Source organism: Nothobranchius furzeri, chromosome 5 (genome assembly GCF_043380555.1).
Source record: "Nothobranchius furzeri strain GRZ-AD chromosome 5, NfurGRZ-RIMD1, whole genome shotgun sequence".
NCBI classification, from domain to species: domain Eukaryota; kingdom Metazoa; phylum Chordata; class Actinopteri; order Cyprinodontiformes; family Nothobranchiidae; genus Nothobranchius; species Nothobranchius furzeri.
The window spans coordinates 38,230,171-38,250,929 of NC_091745.1; the positions used below are offsets into that span (position 1 = coordinate 38,230,171).

Here is a 20,759-nt window from a genome sequence, read left to right on the forward strand (position 1 = left end):
AAAATTGTCCATGTAAAGATAAAACAAGAATGCAAGGACATGAGAGTGAAGGATGTTTGCTTATTGGTGGTCTTGTGACCGTATAGATTTATGATACCAAGCAGGGGAAAATAACAACAGCTGTTCATATTTATTTGGGGTCCAGAATACATTTCTAAAATCCATCATGTAGTTTAATGAAATCAAATGTTGTGATTTTCAGTTCAGCTTTGCAGATAAACTAAAGAATATAACGGTTTCTGCTGACATGGAGCCTGGTTAAACTGAAAGTGTCTGCCCAAATCGCATCCTGTGTTTTCAGCAACTTTTTCTAATAAACATGGTAAAAACCCTTCAGGAGACCAGTGCTTCACGCACCTGTGTCAGAATGCTGAACTACACTGCCATCTCCTGGAAAGCCTGTTTTGAGTGAATTGAGAAGATCTACACTGTTATATCAGCTGACTGCTTTACTTTGTATTAAAGTGGCATATCTTCAGTCTTGTCCCATTAAGACATTTAGTAAAATATTTACAAAAATGCAAAGAGTGTACTCCCTTTTGTGACATACTGTATGTCTGTTAAGTGCCACGAGCTGCAAGCTGGCACAGTTGGTAGGACTGTTGCCTTGTAGCATGAAGGCTGCAAGTTCCACTCAAAGCTGCAGCCTTTCTGTGTGCACATTCTCCCCAGGCGTGCATGGGTTTTCTCCAGATTTTCTGCTCTCTCTCCACTTAATTGGCGATTCTACACAGGTGTGAGTGAGCGTGGGACTGGTTGTCCCAGTGTCCAAGGTGTCGTCTCCACCACTTGCCTAATGACTGCTGGAAACAGGGAGCAACTCCCTGTGACCCCATTGATAAGCCGTATGAGCGAGTGGCATGGGCCAGTTTATTCTTTTTAATCATCTTCAACATTTATATAAATAAGTATCAAAATATGTGAGTCAGCATGCTAAATGCAGAATGTTAGAATATAAAGGACATTTGTGTTTTGTTTGTGATGTTGATAAAAAAATAACTTAAAACTTTTTTAATGTCTATAAAATAGATTTTCTGCCATCTTGCAAAGTATTTCTGTAAATGACACAAAGAAACACTTTTGTACACCGAAAGCTTCCTAAGTGGCCTCTAATTAGAGTGTGTATTTGTCTTCGAGGATTGATGAGCTAACAGCTAGTGCGAGAGCAACAAAAGCATAACAATTTTGTTATTAAACAGCTCCAACTGACTGGAAATGTTTTATTATTATTTTTAGATATTTTTAGTCAAACATCAGTTTTGCAGTTTTCTTAAGAGGAATTCTGTTTACAAGCATGAAAATTACCAACAAAAAAGGAGCACTGATTTATCCGGCAGTCAAGTCTGCAATTAAGACGTTTCATAATATCTCTTCTAAAGTTACCACAAAATACTGAATCGATTTATAAAATAATCTTGATTAACTGCTATAAATGCTGCTCCTCCTAGCTGTAATCTAGTTTGATCTTGGCTGCTCTCAGCCTAGCCGTTAACCTATCAATCGTGTAGGACATGAACTCAATTTCTCCAAACAGAGGCCATTCAGGAAGCAATCTGGGTGGGAAAAGAAACACATTTCTTAATTACAAACTACAATTCTTTCAACGGAGAAAAACACATAGGAGATTTAGTTTAGGACATTATGAATAGTGATACTGCTGCTCTCATCTAATAAAAGAAGCTTGCAGACATCAGTGACACCAACCACAGCAGCAGGCCAGCAGTTGAGCGGCTGGCGCTGTTGCAGTAGTCCCCCTGGCAGCAGGTGCTTTCAGGGCCAACATATTGTTTAAACTGTGCAGAGCTCTGCAAGCACATTGTCTTGGAGGCGCAGCCCTTCATGATCTTGCTTTGCCCGTCAACGGTCACTGCAGGAATGAAAACATATTTATATGTGAGCTCATGTTTGATTTTGAACTCTGCGATGTGTCTGAGAGGGAGATTGTGGAGCACAGAGAAGAAAACCTGATTTTTACCCCTTGCTTTGATGCAGTGGTCCTCTTCTCCTTCACAGTTTAGAGTCCGGGTGCACTCTTGTCCTTCGCAGCTGTAGCACTTGTTGCCATTTGGAATTAATTTGGGCTCTGAAACACAACAGCAGCTTGTTGTTGAGCCTAGCTAACCACTTGCACTGTTTAAGAGAAGCTGCAGAAACCTCAAGTTGGCAGGAAATTAATTACCAGAGACTTTGGTGTTGCAGAGGTCTAAAGTGCAGCACTGGCTTAGTATCACAGTTTTTGCTGATCCAAAGTTGACGGAGCCTCCAACGCACTCCGTAGCTGCAGAGCACTTCTTAGCTGTAATAACTTGATCCTTTGAACCACCTGCAACCAAAGAGCAGCTGCTGTGAAGTGAGCCAGAACCAAACAGGAGGCATCTAGAAACTAGAATACCTGTGAATGTAGTGATTGTTGTTATACCACACTGCTGAACCTGAGAGGGACAGTCTTTGGGTGCAGCAGGACAAGTTCCATTGCTGCCGGATGTGCACTCATAACATTTCAGGCTGTGGGCTGACAGAAACAAGCCTCTATTATCATCAAAGCATGACCTCCACAGCACATCAAAATAAAAACAATCAGAGCTGTTCAGAATTATAGCAAAATACCACAACATCTTCTTAATGTCGATATAAGCAGAAGAATATGAACCCTCCACAAACCAGATGGGATTCATTTTGTCTTTAGATTAACGCAGACATTTTTAATACTAAGTATTCATCTGGACCCACTGAGGAGTCCGTGCATGCACACAACAATCTGAGAACTGTGTAACTATAGAAACCACAAAAGGTTAGGGCTCTGTAGAGGAAAGATGCAGATGAAAAACAAAGAAATGTTTGCTTCAAAACCAAGGAAAATCAAAAAGTTCTTATAAATGGGAAAATTGGAAAATAAAAAAACTGAATCACTTACCTTTTGGGAGAAGCCAAACTCCAAGAGCCAGTGTGATGATGAGCATTTTGTTTGAGGCTCTGAGTTTTATTCTGCTGTGTTCAGGTTATATAAGCAGTTGTGAGGAGGAGCTGGGCCCCAGCATCAGATCAGACCACTCCTCCATCAGAACCACAAAAACTGGTGTTGTACTGACTAATGAGAGACCTGAGTGGTGAAGGAGGGATGTTTACCTTTATTTAGCCGATACCTTTATCCAAAAGCACTTACAGCTATGGGTATCGTGCTCTTGGCCTGTTGGAGGAACCTAGAGCACCTGGAGAAAACCTACACATGCATGAGAACATGCAGATTCCACATAAAAGTGGGTTTTGAATCTGCAACACTCTTGAAGCGATCCAACAGTACTATTTTAGCCCCAACTAATAAGCATGAACAAAGCTGAATAAGGATGTAAAACTGATCATTTAGGAGTTTGTTTAAATGTACCTTTGATCTATCCTAGTAAATAAAAAAACACACACAAAAGATGCTTTTTCCTAATTTTCGTTTCTTTTATTAAGAAAAGCAAAAGTATTTTAATGACATTTACAAAATAATAATAGTTTACACAAGTAAACATTTCATCTTAGACTGTGCATTCCACAACTTTACAGAAGTACAAAACGTTTTTTATTTGAACTCCGACCTCACGTGAAAGGCTGCTGAGCATCAGAGCCTCGGCCTCTAGGCTAGGAGAGCAGGCGGCTGTATTCAGAGAGTGCTGAAGACTTTTTCACCCCGTCCCAGATCCGTGCAGCATAGTGAAACCTGAAAATGTAGGTTAAGAAGGAGGCGAGAAGCTCAGCAGCAACTAGAATTATGAGTTATTTCAAGAAAGTAAGTCTAGCAAAATATTATTAAACTACTTACTTATAAATTTTCTGTTATTTTTTTAAAGAACCAATATTTAAAATTACATTTAGAGACTTAACAAGAACGATCAACTTTCCACCTTTTGTTAAAAGTCGTGTAATAAGAAGTTCCATGAAGGCACCAATTCTCTAAAATTAAAGGAAAACGTATTTTATTTAGGGAACAGTTATAAGATATCCTCAGTAGGCTGAACTGATAAAACAAAATGTATTCATAAGGGAGTCGTGGAAAAAAATATGTGAATTTACTTAATTAGTAACAGTTTCACTTTTCCTGCAAAAATCTGCAGGACTTTGTATAAAACATCTCACAACTGGAAAAGAAAACAATAAGGTTTCATTTTAAAGAAAGTGCTTTGGTCTTTATGAAATGTCACATTTATGGAAAGTGGTTTATCTGCTGGCGGGAAGTCGAGCTCGTTCCTGGTGAGAGTTGGACTCTGCCAAGGCTGCTCTTTATCACCGATTCCGATCATAACTTTTGCTTTCCTTGACATTGGACGTGTTACTGCTAGTTTACCCATTTAATTAGAGATCCACTAGGATAAATACAATAAAGTTTATCTCACCAAATAGAATATTTACTAAGACATTACAATAGAACTGTAGACACATTATTGTGTGTGTGTGTGTGTGTGTGTGTGTGTGTGTGTGTGTGTGTGTGTGTGTGTGTGTCTGCTCTGTCTTCTCCATCCCCAGTGAGTCGTGGAGGATGGCTGCTTATACTGAGCCAGGATTCTCTGGAGGTTTCATCCTGTTAAAAGGGAGTTTTCCTCTCCACTGTCGCTGCATGCTTGCTTAGTATGAGGATTGCTGTATAGTCACTGACACTAGTCAGTGACTTGATGCAATTTGTTGGGTTCCTTATATAGGAAACATTATTTCTGATTGGCTTAATGAACTGTGCATTGGAATGTTTATTATGTGAAGTGCCTTGAGACGACTCTTGTCGTGATTTGGCGTTTTATAAATAAACTTGAATTGAATTGAATTGAATGAACAGGATTTCTAGGTGCAGCCAAGGTGGTGAGGGGGTCAGTTTTGGTGGCCTGAGGATCAGGTCTCTGCTTTATGCAGATGATGTGGTCCTGTTGGCTTCATCAGAACGTGATCTCTGGCTCTCACTGGAGCGGTTCACAGCCGAGTGTGAAACAGCTGGGATGAAAATCAGCTCCTCTAAATCCGGGACTATGGTCTTGAGTCGGAAAAGGGTAGAATGCCTTCTCCCGGTCAAGGATGAGGTCCTGCCCCAAGTGCAGACCTGCCAACCTTGTCAAAATGTTTTGAGTACCACATGCGCTACGTTTTGTTGCAGACTTTTGCAACACTGTTGTTTTGCATGTTGTAATTTCCCCATTCACTGGCTAGAAGCATCTCCTTATAGTCCAAAAATCATGTATTTTAATATTAAACAGTAAAACTCTAAAGTTGCACTTGCCTTCCTTACTTATCATGAGTGCTTATGCAAGCTGATTGTTACTTGCATTGAATTATTTCAATACCTAATTAATCAAAATTAATAAAAAATATATTTAAATATGTATTTCTTTTGTATATTGCAACAGGTGGCTCTGTTTTGAAGAACGTTATATTAAATTGGCTTAAAGCACATGTGCACACACCACCGAGGCTAATTTATACCTGCAGCTCCCTGGTGGCTTATGGTCACATCATAATCACAGATGAAGCTAAATGCATGGTGAAGTGGTTTAAAGGGTCGCAATTGTGCCCACAATTTTTTAGTTAGGTTAGTTTTTTTCTCAATAATTTGGCTACATTTTTTATTTATTCTTTCTTCTGTTTCTTTTATTTATTTATTGTTGTTTATTTTGTACAAAGCTGAATTAGTTCCCTTTCTCGTTTCTAATTTGGAAAGGTTAATTCCAACTAAATTTTCTACTAGATCTAAGCTGGACCAGATCTAGGCTGGATCAGATCTAAGCTGGGGTTTAGGGGCCACAAAGAGGGGGCCCGTGGGCCGCACATGGCCTGCTGGCTGCTTATTGAGGACCAGTGACCTAAAGGAAGACCCAGGACACGCTGGAGAGACTATGTCTCACGGCTGGCAAGGGAACGCCTCAGGATTCCCCTGGATGAGCTGGCCCGAGAGGGAAGTCTGGGCCTCTCTGCTTAGGCTACTGCACCCGCGACCAGATCCCGGATAAGCGGAAGATAACGGAAGGATGGATGGATGGGTTTATGTGCCGCTCTTAAATAAAAAAACATACTTTGTAAGATATTTACCAGTTTTTCTCCGTAAGGATGGTGTGTGAGAGCTGACAGCGAGGCATGGCGAGCATCTGGCTGCGGAGTTTTGAGATCATGGTGGAGAAGGTGGGGTGTCCTCTGTAGCCGGGAAGCAGAGAGAACAGTGGGTAGGTTCCTGAGCCTAAATCAGCCAAAAATAAAGATGAGTATTTTACACACAAGATGTTCTGGTTTGTGGAAATAAAAGCTTCAATTACCTGCTTTGTTCAGATTATCATCTCCATCATTCTCCTGCACAGGAAGAAAAAACATGTTGACTTCTGTATCCAAGTATTCCTGCTCCAGGCCTGGGAAGATGTTGCATTCCAACATGGACAAAGTTCCTGTGGCATAAAACCAAATTATGTAGGTTTAGAAAGAGACTGTTGGCTTATAGATAAAAGCTCCTGAGTTCATTTGATCTAATCCCAAACTTATTTAGCCGCGCACCCCCTTCTATGTCCCGACCATGTTGACGCACCCCCCAGCCCCACATCAGGGCATGGCTATATATATACATAAGACGTCACGCTAAACCAGGGGTCGGCAACCTGTTCCCATCAAAGAGCCATTATTACCCGTTTCCCACAGTAAAGAAAACACTGGGAGCCACAGCAGCCGCGGCGTTGTGGGCGGGGCCTACCCTCAGACAGCAGAGCGCTGCTCACAACAGGTGACAGCAGCCGGTACCGGTCGCTCGTGTACGTCAAAGTTATCTTTCATAAGACGATAATCAATAAAACGATTTATATAAAGTGGATCCAGAAGTTGTAGCCCGTCTCTGCTACAATATTTTGATATTTTTCACCCTGTTGGTGTTTTTACTGAGCAGGTGCCACTTTTGTCATACGTTTCTTTTTAAAACATGTTTAGACTGTTCAGAATACAAATCCAGGCTCTGTCACGTTTGATTGTTGTAGTTAAACTTTGTAGGTGGGGAAGGTCAGAAAAGGGTCCGATCAATTTGTTTTTCCCTCATTTACAGTGACGGAGATAACAGTGCAGTGCGCCTGGCTCTGGTGTTAATCAAGTTTAATTTGTAACAATTTTCACAAGAAAACAGAACAGTTAAAAGCAGGGCTTGTGTTGACCGGACAGTTCCCGTATTTGACCGTTTATTTTGACGAAAAAGAATAGAAAGAATTACCCTGACGCAAGCAGACGAACTGACACTTTATTTGTTTCGCAAATCACAGATGTAGCTAAATCACTCAAGAAAAGATTTCCTTCTGAACACCTGAGCTGGACACCGCTCAGCACAGCTCACTGTCAGCGCATACATAAGGTGCACAGCGAGCTGAAGATGTGGAGAGGGGCTTGGAGCGCGTAGCAGAAACAGAGTGCATGCGGAAAGATTCCTTCCACTGAAGCGAGTTTTCCAAACCCGGTCTCTCAGAGAGACTAGTCACTTAGAAAATGTTCCCTGATGATGAAACTTTGGCTGAATTGTGCTTGTTCCTGTCTCCAATGTGGCGTCTGAGGAGAGTCCCAGAATCTCACATCGTCTTCAGCTCATAAAGCGCCGATGATTACGCACAAGCGTGACACGTCTAACCGGTCTCACAGTAGACCGGGTTGGACCTGTTCAGGTTTACGCAGACAATCTTTACATTTAGAATTGGCTTACAGATGTAAAATTAATGCAGTAAAATATAAAGCATTTTATTTAAATATCCATTCATTATTTTACAAACACAGAGCCGCATCAGATGGATGGATGAGCCGCATGCAGCTCCAGAGCCGCGGATTGCTGACCCCTGAGCTAGGGCATGTGGGGAGGACACACACACACACACACACACACACACACACACACACACACACACACACACACACACACACACACACACACACACACACACACACACAAGCAAAATATACTTGTTTTCAATTACGTTTATTGGGCCCACTTACATTTTCTTAGGCCCACCCACAAATGAGTTTCTGGCTACGCTAATGGTGACTTTTGACAGACTTCTCTGAGCTCCGCAGCCATTACACTTTCCACCTCGCGCACCCCCTGGCGGCAGCTCGTGCACCCCCTGGCGGCAGCTCGCGCACCCCCTGGCGGCAGCTCGCGCACCCCCTAGCGGCAGCTCGCGCACCCCTGGGAATCCCTGATCTAATCTGTCATAATCAACATGAGTTTATAATCAAAATTATAATTTATCACTTCTGCTTAGTTTTCCTAACAATCACACTAAATCTCATTTGAATAATTTGTTGAATAACACACACACACACACACATATATATATATATATATATATATACACACACACACATACATACATATATCTGAGGGAGTTTACAGGAACACTGCTGCTTTTTGAGTTGATTTTGGAGTGGCTTTACCACATTTCTCTCACTAAGAAACCTCTGTTAGCCTGAGTTAGCATGTAGCTAATCTCCCACTGATCTCCGACCCAAGGCGGAGCATGACCTCACATATGCGGCCAGGGCGCCTGGCTATGATCGCAGCGGTCTGAGGCTCTGCTTGTACTTTAACAGTCCATATTAGAGCTCCACATGACAGCCTCGCATGGAAACCAGGTGGCAGCGCAGGTGGGCCACCCCAGAGCTCATTCTTAGCTTCTTGGGTTAGCTACGTTAGCTAGTGGCTGCATTGGTTCATTTGGTTCCAACCCTTTTCCAACCGTAACAGCCCCACCCTCAGCTCCACCTCTTTTCCCATTTTTGGATTGTCTGGGAGTGACGAGTCCTGTGACACGGCCAAAATGGCGGTGGTGGGTACCTTCCATTTGGCTTCAAACCTGCCCCCCACAGAGCAATGGGTGGTGTATGGCCATCCCTTTTTTATGTCGATGATCTGATATATCTATACTAACATATGTGTACTGATATCATAAATCACTAATACAGTATATCTATGCTGCTCTTTTGATATTTTGCACCTTTGTATCTGAGGTGAGAATGAGCCATCAGTTTGTCCACCACCATGTGCATGTTCTTCAAATTTCTTGGACAGAAATCCTCCCGTCCGGCTTTATTCTGCAGGAAAACTGGACAGGAAAGATGAATCAAAAGAGAGGACATCAGGACCTGAGTTTTTCTGTGTCGTCGTGTCAGGTACCTATGTGAGGATAGTACTCTGCTCCGTCATCACCGCCTGAGGAGCTGGTGCTGTCGTGGCTCGCAGACGGAGTAGAAGGTTTCAACATCTCAGCAGTCTGAAGAAACCTGTCAAAACACAACATCTTCTGTGTTCACAGCAACAAGAGTCGAGTCAGAGCAGCAGCAGCAGGCAGAAATAGGAAAAGAGACTTTTTACAGGGTATCTGCAGGTTTAAGGGAGCCAAATTTAAGACTTTTTAAGACCCTTTTTAAGGCCACTTTGACCAAATTTAAGCAATTTTTAAAATTAAATCTAAGCTATAATTTCCAGCTATTGCCTGGAACCGGTGCTAACCACGTCGCGAACTTGGGATTAGCCATCCAGTTACCATTAAACTTGCACTTCCCCATGGCACAAGCTCCCACTAGCTTAACCAGCTAATGTGCTCATCTAAAAATAGCCCCCTTTCACAACCAACTGAATGTGTACGGTTCCGCTTACGGCAACATCGTACACAAAAAGTGCTTAAGACTAACTAGCAATTCACGAAAATTTTATCGAAATAAAATAATCTTGTTTATTGGGTCTTTGGTAATTTAAGACCTTTGGAAACTGGATTTAAGGATTGTTTGTCATTTTTAAGGATTTTTAAGGCCTTAAATTTGGAAAAGCCAATTTAAGACTTTTTAAGACTTTTTAAGGACCCGCGGATACCCTGTTTTTAGGGAACAGTTTGATTCGTGTTTTATCTTAAAGCTTATTTTCTAAAGCAGGAATCTTTCAACTTAAACACTCAGTCCACAAAAATAAAACTTGTTTAGGGCTACAGAAGCTTTGGAAAAAAAAGACAGTTTGCATCTTGTTCATCTACACAAGAGGATTAGAACCAGAGAATTCTGACTTTAAATTCACAAATCACTAATCAAACAGATCTAAAAAATATTATGTTGTGGAAACACAATCCAATTACTCCCTGAAAAAATCAAAAACGCTGCTTAAACCTGCATTTTTATTGTATTTGTATTTTTAAAAGTTTGTTTTTCATTAATTTTGCCAAAGTTATTAAGACTCATAGTAGAAGGGCCAACAGATTACTTCTGGCTCCAGAGCCACAGGCTGAACATCCTTCCTGACAAACCTTCTGAAAACTCATTGGAGGAAAAACTGATTAACTTTTGAGCCCCATTCAAGATGGCCACCATAGCTAATCAACATTAGCAAACACAAAGATGGAGAAGTCGTATTCACAGATATTCAGCTACAATTCCAGGTTGTAGAGCACGAGTCGATCACTACTCAGCCTAACCAGTCCCTCTTCGGTCCCCTAACGTTATGGAGCCTAAACCAGCAGGACATCTCACATTTATAGGTTGTGTTCAGAGCCAGATGCAAGTTGGTGTATGTGCTCGTTTGCATAAAACACACTGAAAACCTACGTCTTTGCTCCAGTGCTGCTTTTTTTATATCCCATTTTGAAATCAGTAACAAGATTTTCTTCAGATTTCAAAGTCTTCTTGACACTTAAACTTCCATCTCAACATTTCTCATTATTCCTTCAGAGTGTGTCTAAAATGCTGTTATAGAACAGATTAACGAGCTCATGACTGATTTTATTTGGTGCCACAGCAACAGTATTATGAATAAATTCACCATTTTTATTAGAACTATATAAACACATCCTTTGTTAACCCATTATCATTAAAGTCATTTATTTTTGGTGATGAAAGGGTTTCCAAGGGCAACACAGTCCTCAATCCCCTAAATAACCACGACCTTCTTACAATAAGAAGTTTCAGTCAAAATCTAGTGAATGGAGGCGCTATCCAAGGACTTTATTTGGTTTAAGAAGAACAGTTGTTCTTGTTGTGCTGTAGAAAGCTTCAAGGCAATAATGCTGGAACAAAATCAGACGTTTGTAAGATGCAACAATCATAGAAAAAGTCTGAAGTCCTGGCGAACTGAACACATGATCAGATGAGGTGTGTTTATCCACTAAGAGCCGGCGTTCCTGAGCGTGTTCCTGCATGTGAACGGTAGATGAAGTGAATGCAGAAGCATCAGCCTCCATCTCTAACCAAACCAACACTCCAAATTAGGAAATAGGCTGAAGGTGTCCTCAAATGCACTGAGAGTGTCTGGTGGGAAACACATGCCTGCCAACATGAGCTTACGTGTTCGCCTTCCTCAGACATCCTGCACCATCCCCACAGGAAAACACAGCCGGAATGTTTGGGATTTTTTTAAGTCTAGTTAAGACAAGTGAATGTAATAACACACCGTGTTTCAGGAATGTCCTGGATCCTCAAACGAAGGCGTTTTTATGAGCCGCTGCAGAACCGGAGAACACAACTAGACATAAAGGTGAAGCTTCTTTTATTTTATTTACTGGGATGAAATTAGCAGAAATTCTTGAAATGAAATAAATGACTTTGTTAGAATGATGAAGAGCTGGAGCTCAGCTCAACTGCTTAGAAACCCCCGTTCACCGTCTGAAAGGCTGGAGAAGGAAAGAAAAGCACGCCTGCTCTGACATGAAGACACCCGTGGCGTTTAAAAGACAGAAATAAACAAGCTTCCAGATGCTGCTCTCATACCACGTAAGACACACTCCTGGTGTGTTTGCTGACAGCTGTTAACTTTATTGTTTCTCTAAGTGTTTTTCTCCCCAGAAGAAACTACAACGATGTTCTGCTGAGCTGTGGTGGCCTCATGGAGGGGGCCATCGACTAACACACTGCTGCTAACCACTTAAACATTCTCCCTCTCCTGATAATAACTTTTTACTTTCCTTGACGTTGGATGTGCTACTACTAGTTTACCCGTTTAATTATAGATTCACTAGGATAAATACAACAAAGTTTATCTCTCACCAAATAGAATATTTACTAAGAAATCACAATGTTGTGTGTGTGTGTGTGTGTGTGTGTGTGTGTGTGTGTGTGTGTGTGTGTGTGTGTGTGCGTGCGTGCGTGCGTGCGTGCGTGTGTGTGTGTGTGTGTGTGTGTGTGTGTGCTGTCTTCTCCATCCCCAGTGAGTCGTGGAGGATGGCTGCTTATACTGAGCCAGGATCCTCTGGAGGTTTCTTCCTGTTAAAAGGGAGTTTTCCTCTCCACTGTCGCTGCATGCTTGCTTAGTATGAGGATTGCTGTATAGTCACTGACACTAGTCAGTGACTCGATGCAACCTGCTGGGTTCCTTATATAGGAAACTTTTTTCTGATTGGCTTAATGAACTGACCTGAATTGGAATGTTTATTATGTGAAGTGTCTTGAGACGACTCTCGTCGTGATTTGGCGCTATAGAAATAAAATTGAATTTAATTTGTTGCATGTGGAGAATTTAAATCGCTCCTTTCAGTCGTCGTTAAATGTGTTGGTGTGTGAATTCACTTGTTTCCACATGACGAAATGAAATAAACATTTCACTTTATGTGTTAGAGTTCCTTCTTCTAACCTGATCTAAAAGGATAAAGTTTACAATCATAGATTTCTGAGCAAACATGAGTCAGTTTATGGTCAAACTTGTCATTTTTAAAGCTTTACACCAAACACCAACAGAATTACAATAATAATAATAACATGACTGTTCTTGATTAAACAGCAGAATGACTTAAATATGTTTATTATGGTATTTTAAATCTCCCTCAAAAACAATTTCTCAATAAAATAAATATTCTTCTAAAAACGAGTCTGTGTTGTGGATGACTCTCTGAGACCACACCAAGTTTTAACTGACTTAGTAACGGCCATTTTTGTGTTTGCTAATGCTGACTAGCTGCTGCAGCCATCTTTAACAGGACAAACTCCATGGTTGGGTTGAGGAAACTGCTTTTTAAACCTATTTCAAAGTAGATGCATTAAAAAATGTTTAAAATCATCCGAAAAGCTGAGGGAAGCTTAAATATGACCTCGGTATTCCCCATTCAGTGACTCAGTCGTAAGAGACATCCCAGATGTAAAACAGAATGCTGCCGTAGGTCATTCATCCCCTCTGCAGTAAGAGTGTGTAACTCCTCAGTTTAACTGGTACTGGCATTATCCTGGTACACAATAACACCAATGCAGTATTCATTATGTGTTCAATACTGGATTTACATAGTATGTCTGTGTATGCTGCAGTGTTGAAACCCAAGTCTTTTCCTTTTTTATTTGTGGTTACAGTGGTCGAAGGTTACAATTCTACACTACTGCCTATGTGTATAAATACATGTACCTTTGATTTTATTTTTCTTCAAATTATTCTCTAAAGTGTTGGTGCTGCTGTAACAAGTGAATTTCCCCACTGTGGGATCAATACAGTCTGTTCTATTCTATTCTAAAATCAGATAAGGAAGTGAAAATGTTGGAGGGCATTACAGAACACGAGAGTTAATTTGGTTTAACATTTATGATGGTTTTTAAACTCATCAGTGCTATAAAGTTAATTTCGCCCCAGAAAAGAAGATTCAAGAGCTCTTATTGTAATTCAGAGTGCTGATTAGCAGATTGCTGACTTGTTGGTGACTCTGGATCAGATAAGTACACGTCTACTCTGCACACATTAGACAGCTGGTAATTTCATGCTGGTCTGGGTTCACTCATATGTTTTGTTTATGAGACCAACTGAAAGAAGAGCATTGTTGAGCTTATGAGAAAGTGAAGACAAATATCCTCTAAATATATAAAATGAAATACTTCACATTCCTTTAGGAGAAGGTATTTTCTAGCTGAGCTCAGACTCTTCCTGAGACAAACCTTTACCTAATCTGTGAGCGGCGAGGACGACTCGCATCTGATACAAATGAAGCTCACCTGTAAAAGTTTACGTCAGTGAACCAGTCCTGCACCACTATCACCACATGGCACACCGTAAACAGGAAGGCTGCGATCTGAAGGGACTGTTGGAGGATTACATAAAAAATGTCAAAAATAAATAAACAACAATTAAAAACATTTAAAAACAAGTAAAAACTGAACTATTTTGCATCATTTTTACTGGGTCCTGCCCCCAGCAGGCCAGATACAAACCTGCATTTCCACATATGTGTGAGGAAGGTTGTACTCTGGAGGCAACTTTCGATCGTTGTTGATTACGTGGTCGAGAAGTGACGGGCTGAGCATGGGCTATAAAAAAAAAGGTGTTTCAAACATTCTCACTCTAACGTCTGACAGTGTTGCTTTAAATCTCCTCACCTGTGTGTCCAAGAAGATGATTCTCTCTTGTGTGATGAAGAAATCTATCCCTGAGCTCTGATTCCCTCCTCTCTCTTTGATCTCTTGAGTCTGAGCTCTGAACACGTAACTCCTGTGCAAAAACACATTGGGTTTACCTCCTATTAAACCACAACAAACGCTGCCGAACAGAGAAAGCTTGAATCTAAATAAATCCAGTGATGCAGTCAAATGATACTGAGAGGGAATCAAATGTGTTGACTAAGCTGAGATTTTGTCCACAAATATTTCTGGTGTCTGAAAACTAGTTTATTTCTAAGCTGAAACATTTGACTCTACACAAGAGTTATGTCACCCCTCAGTGTTCAGGAAAAGTAGAACACCTTCCATTTACAAAGTCTTAAAGGTGGTTAAATCAATACATTTGCACTAATCTCTAGCAGGAATGAAAGCCTTGCAGGCAGAACTCTGGGCACAAAAAAGCCCACAACCCCCTGGCCCACGAGTCACAGCTGTACTTCAAACGGAAGGATTTAGACTTATTTCCTGATATTTAGACATCTTGCCCCAGATTGGATAAAAGCAACGCCACTCTACCACTGACTCTGTTTGCTCGGGGACATGGATGTTTCATCTGCACAAATATATTGGAAGGAAATAAATCTAATATTAAAAACATGTGGCGTATATTAAATGATATTATAAAAAAGGGTAGTGGCACTAATAGTTTTCCAAATATTTTTCTAACAAAAGACAATCAAAAAATTTATCAGTCTAAAGAAATAGCAAATGAATTCAATAAGTATTTTACTGAAATTGGGCCAAATTTGGCAAAGGATATAGCAAATACTAATGTAGATGCTGATGCTGTGAGTAGAATAACAAATTTAGATAAAACCATATTTGTTCAAGGCACAAATGAAAATGAAGTTATAACACTTGTTAGAAAATTTAAAAGTAAAAAGTCAGCAGATTTGCATGGATTTCATATGTCCGTTGTAAAAGAAATCACTGAGACTTTAGCCAAACCACTTACACATATTTGTAATCAATCTCTCCAATCAGGAAGATTTCCTGAAAGGATGAACGTTGCAAAGGTCATTCCTGTCTATAAGGCTGGAGACAAACGTGACTTTTCTGATTACAGACCGATTTCTATTTGATCTCAATTCTCCAAAATACTAGAAACAATTTTTCATAAAAGATTGTATGACTTTATCGTGCATCATGGTATTCTATGTGAACAGCAATATGGTTTTAGACGTGATCGGACAACTTCTCTGGCAATTGCTGATCTAGTGGAGAAAATATCTGATGCGACTGACAACAAACAGTATGCTGTAGGGGTGTTCTTAGACCTGACCAAAGCTTTTGATACTGTCAATCATGACTTATTTATAAAAAAAATGTGTAGATATGGCATCAGGGGTGTGGCCTATGACTGGATTAAGAGTTATTTAGAGAACAGACTCCAAACGTCCACATTAACAACACTGATTCACAGCTACTGACAGTGACCACCGGTATCCCACAGGGGTTAGTGCTAGGTCCTTTGTTATGTACTCTTTATATTAATGACATATGTTTAGTTTCTAAAACACCACATTTCACATTATTTGCAGATGATATGAATGTTCTAAGTTTTGGGAAAGATTTAATAACATTAATGAACAAGGACGAGAAAGAATTAAATGCATTAAAGTGTTGGTTTGATTTAAATAAATTAACTTTAAATCTAAATATAACTAAATTGATCATATTTACTAACAGAGCAATTACAGTGGATACACATCTGAAAATAAATAACACAGAAATTGAAAGAGTGAGTGAAATAAAATTTCTTGGCGTAACCATAGAAAAAAGTTAAGTTGGAAACCGCATATTGACTCAATTAAAGCAGTTATCTAAATCATTAGCAGTTCTCTATAAAGTTAAAGAATTTTTAGATGAAAAAGCTTTATATCTTTTGTATTGTTCCTTAATTCTGCCTTATTTCATGTATTGTGTTGAAGTGTGGGGAAACACCTACGAAACCCACTTAAAGCCTTTGTTTATAATTCAGAAGAGAGCAATCTGACTTGTAAATAAAGCAGCTTGTAGAGAGTATACACATTTACTTTTTATTCGTTTAAAAGCATTAAAGTTAAGAGAATTAGTTACATTAAGAAATGCACTATTTATGTATAAAGTGATGAATAATTTGATGCCAAAACAAATTCAGGATCTGTTCCAGATCAGAGAGAGTGTTTATGATCTCAGAGGGTATAACATGTTTAGAAAGCCTAAAGTAAGAACTAAAATGAAACAACTTTGTGTTTCTTGTGTTGGGGTTGATGTGTGGAATAAATTAGACCAGGAGCAAAAAGATTGTTCAGCAATGTTAAAGTTTAAGGGTTTGTTTAAATCAAATGTGGTTAAATATTATGAATCAAGTCAATGAAAAAATGCATAAAAATTAAAGGTTATTACTGTTTATAAAGCAAGAATGGGGATTAGAATATATTCTCATACATTTCAATAATGGTGCATAAATTATGGAATCGGTATGCTATTCTAAAATTGTGTTTAAGTTTCAAATGGTTTGGGGGGTTGGGCTTATAAGCTCATGCTTCTGCCTGTACCCAGTTTTGAATTGTATAAGTGGTGTGTTTACTTGTGTTTACTTGTAAACCTTCAAATGTTTTTATTATATATATATATATATATATATATATATATATATATATATATATATATATATATATATATATATATATTAAAGGTGAATGAACATGGTTGCGCAAATGAGGAGGAGGAGCTTGAGTCGTGTTTGAGTTGCTAATGTTAGCTTTTGCTGAAAGGGGCATTCTCTGCTGATTTTGGACGCTAAACAACAGCCTTCCCCTTCGTGAGTCAATACGGGAAAGCTCAATTCACAGTGTGACGTAGACCTGTCAGGCTTTTCAAATCCTAGAGTTTCACGTGTATTTTCTGTTAGAAGCTACTGCAGGAGATGGTGTAGGAGACTATTTTTCTGTTCAGCCTGCATGAAAAACTCACCTATTATAATCAGAAATAACAATTAAAACAGTTTTTCAGTCTCCCACACCTTCAGAGGGAAATTATTACTATTACAGTTTTGTTACAGCCAGCATGTGTATTTCTTTTCTTCAAAGCCCATCCTCTTCATGAGACCGTCAGAGAACAACAGACCTTCCTCTTCTTCAGACCGCTACAGGAGATCATTCCTGCCCACAGCCATCAGCACCTAAACAGCTCTTTGTAAAATACTGAATGATAAAATATCTTCATTAGGGATGCACCGAAACGAAGTTTTGGGCCGATACTGATATTAATATTGCTGTTATGACCGTGATAGAATAATTATTCATGTTTTCATTTGTCATGCTTTATGCTTTTATTTTAATTAAAGATTGTTTTCACTGATCATGTTTTATGCTTAATGATTTTACCATTTGATACTTAAACAGTTGCTGTATTGTAAAGTTCCCTCATGAGACTTTAAGGGTGTTAAAATCTGACCTAATGTGATCCAAAGATGACCCGAATAGATCTGCTGATCTGTCAATTGCTGACTTGTGCAACTGCTTGCTACTCATCGTGTGATTAGACACTGAAAGTTCTTTGTGTAATAATGAATGCTCTTTGTTTGAAACTTGTAACAATTAAAGACGGAGAGCTGTGTTTTCCTCCCTCCCTTTAGATAAGCTCTTCAGGCATGTAAACTAAGGGAAGCTCCCAACTTGTAATAGAGGTGCTCGGATTCCAATGGCAGAGTGGCGAGGGATTTCACACAGTGAGGTGGAGATCACACTGTGTTGTCTCTGTCATTCTCCTCGAGCTTAAAACAGAATTCTGACTTTTGTGTCTCTTTCCTTGTGTTGTGTTGTTATATGGTGTCTTAGGTGCTTAAACCTGACAGACCAATAATTGATATTTGCCAATACTGATGCATGCTGACATTTACACTTCTGAGATCAGCTAATTTTATATAAACTGAAAATTATGCAAGCTGTAAATGTTTATATCTTGCTTTATTTCTATAAAGTGCAATTTGCAATGTGTGTGTGTGGAAGCCAAGTTTGAGTTCAAATACGTTTAAGTCTGTGAATAAGTTAAGCTAAAAACAATTTCATTTGTGTATTTCAAAATGGTTATTTGTTAAAAGAAGTCTTGTTTTGGTCAATTCATGTAGGGTAGAAAATAGGTTACTGTCCCTTTAAGAAAAGGGCAGCCACACGGGGTGGGGCTGTAAAACCCATTACATCCAGCTGCGCGTGGTGAGGTGTAGAGCAATATGGTTTCTTACCGTATCATTGTTTTATTTAAACTGAGGAAAACTTAATTTTGGACACTGCTGTAAGATTACAAGCTGTGGAATAAATATGTTGATAACTTTTCATCAGAGTACTGTGGAAGCTTGTCTCCTCATCATTAAACATGCACGAGTAAACCAAGGCCAAGGAAGCCTCACCAGCCACAGTGTGTTTATGTGTTTGTGTCTGTTATTATATACACACAACACACACATTTACACTCCTGAGATAATTATCATCACTGTCACCTGTCTAAACTATTACACATCATCTGGATCTCATTTACTAACCACACTGAAACACAGAGAGCAGTTAACAGAAATGCTTGTGTTCTTGGTGCCAACAACAAACCCACCTCTGGTCTTCTTCAGGTGTGTTAGCAGATAACAGAGACATAATGGTAGATTTCCCAGTTCCCTGCAGCCCAAGAGCTCCCACCACCAGCATATCTGTCTGATCCCTCAAATACTGCAGCACATAAAAGAAAAAGACGTCATATGGGGAGTGAACACTGTAAATTACTGATGTCATTACGTTTAACTCACGAAGAACATTAACTCACCTCCATGGCACTGTCACACCAATTCATCTGATCATCTACCAGCTTGATGCTGTGCTTCATCTTTTCTGGATGGAGGAGTTTGGACTGACCCACCATGGCTGGAAGATGGAGGGAAATAATTAATTTGCTTTTATTTGACCCGAAAATCTGCCTGAAATTTTAAATTTCAAAGGTTTTATTTAATTCAATCCAGCTTATTTATATAACCCCAAATCACGACAAGTGATTGATTGCTTGATGTAGAGCTAAAATGATGCGTTTGTAGAGCTCCTCGTGGTCCACTCACGGTCCACAGCACTGCCAGAAGCAGAAGCACCCATCCCTCGATTTTGGATCTGGTATACGGGCTGAGTGGGTCGCTGCCCTTCCCTCTCCATCTTGGAGGGTCCAGGACCCGCAGACTGGGCGGTTGATTCAAGAGGTGTCCCTGGCTTCCCTGCATCATCTCTGGCCTTCATCAGCATAATGGGCTTCTCCAGTACAGGAGCTCCACTGATTGGTGCATTCTGTGATGACTTTGCCTTAGAAAAGATCAGCTCGGGTCAATAGAAAGTTTGACTGACCTGCAACTATCACTTAATTCTACATTACGGCACAAACTACGTACCCTTTCACTTGGGGGTTTAGCCAAAATAATGGGGGTCTTCTGGATGAGGGGGCCTGGTGGATCCTCGCTCCCATCCTAACCAGGGGGAAGAAGAAGAAAATATCATTTCTATAGCGCCTCTCAAATCACGAGGCGCTTCACAAAAATGTATGTTTAATATGTAACACACGGATAAGGTAGCCAACAATCAGAATAGAAATGTATGCTTTTGGGAACATCTTCACGCTACCCTTCGTTCTCTCGGTTGATATTCCCGATCTCGACTGGGACCAGACAGATTTTGTCCTGGAGGTCCAGCTTCTCTTTCTCCCCGGCGTCGCCTCCTTCTGCGTCCCTGCCCGTACATACCGGGCTGACTGTGACCGGACTCTGACATGATTTACAGTTGGAACATAAAATCTAAAGACAGCACCAGTGTTAAAGCTGGCAGCAGAAAACCTAAAGAGATATCGGAAAAGGCTAAGCTCAATCACTTGTAAACACTTGTGGCTAACGTTTGTCCGTGAGTACTTGCTTTTGAACTCGGGGCTTACCGTTGAGCAAGACGGAGCAACTGCAACGGAAACCACGATTGACAAAACGTCACCGCCCATCCGAAATACCTTTTACTACGAAACAAACATATTCCGTCTGGTAAAAGAGCTCGTTTGGAAACTCATACAAGTATCATTAGTTCCTATTCTGTGATAATATAACATCCAACAACACAATAATAATTATTATAACAATTTCGAGCGTTAATAATTATTTACCTCCATGTGACTACAGACAGACCATTTGAGACCACCGAGTGATAGAATCAGAAGACAAAGGTCATGTTCTGCTTAATGTGTATTTCTGTATTTTGGGAGATGTAGGCGTGCAAGTTATATACTTAGCTTGTAATAGCTGTTTTTAGCTGTGTAATAGCTGTGTGATTCCAACATCTGCAATTATAAAATCAGTTATATTAAATTTAAACAACAAGTGTATTTAGTCCAGAAATATTAGACAG

General features: G+C 39.9%; 2 protein-coding genes across 2 annotated transcripts; both read right to left on the bottom strand.

Annotated features, from left to right (window-relative positions):
• Positions 1 to 850: 850 nt before the first annotated feature.
• LOC107396719 (urokinase plasminogen activator surface receptor) lies at positions 851 to 3,034 on the bottom strand. The gene is made up of 5 exons (XM_015976545.3): positions 2,915 to 3,034; positions 2,393 to 2,512; positions 2,180 to 2,323; positions 1,976 to 2,083; positions 851 to 1,867 (listed from the first exon to the last, which is right to left on the bottom strand). The coding sequence occupies exons 1-5, from the start codon at positions 2,958 to 2,960 to the stop codon at positions 1,668 to 1,670; spliced, it is 618 nt and encodes a 205-aa protein (XP_015832031.2). The 5' UTR covers positions 2,961 to 3,034; the 3' UTR covers positions 851 to 1,667.
• Positions 3,035 to 3,426: 392 nt separating this feature from the next.
• Positions 3,427 to 20,281, bottom strand: smg9 (SMG9 nonsense mediated mRNA decay factor). The gene is made up of 13 exons (XM_015976544.3): positions 19,995 to 20,281; positions 19,766 to 19,840; positions 19,445 to 19,679; positions 19,159 to 19,256; positions 18,952 to 19,064; positions 14,302 to 14,413; positions 14,137 to 14,232; positions 13,921 to 14,006; positions 9,149 to 9,255; positions 8,970 to 9,077; positions 6,273 to 6,398; positions 6,052 to 6,196; positions 3,427 to 3,703 (listed from the first exon to the last, which is right to left on the bottom strand). The coding sequence occupies exons 1-13, from the start codon at positions 20,139 to 20,141 to the stop codon at positions 3,625 to 3,627; spliced, it is 1,527 nt and encodes a 508-aa protein (XP_015832030.3). The 5' UTR covers positions 20,142 to 20,281; the 3' UTR covers positions 3,427 to 3,624.
• Between the last annotated feature and the right edge of the window lie 478 nt (positions 20,282 to 20,759).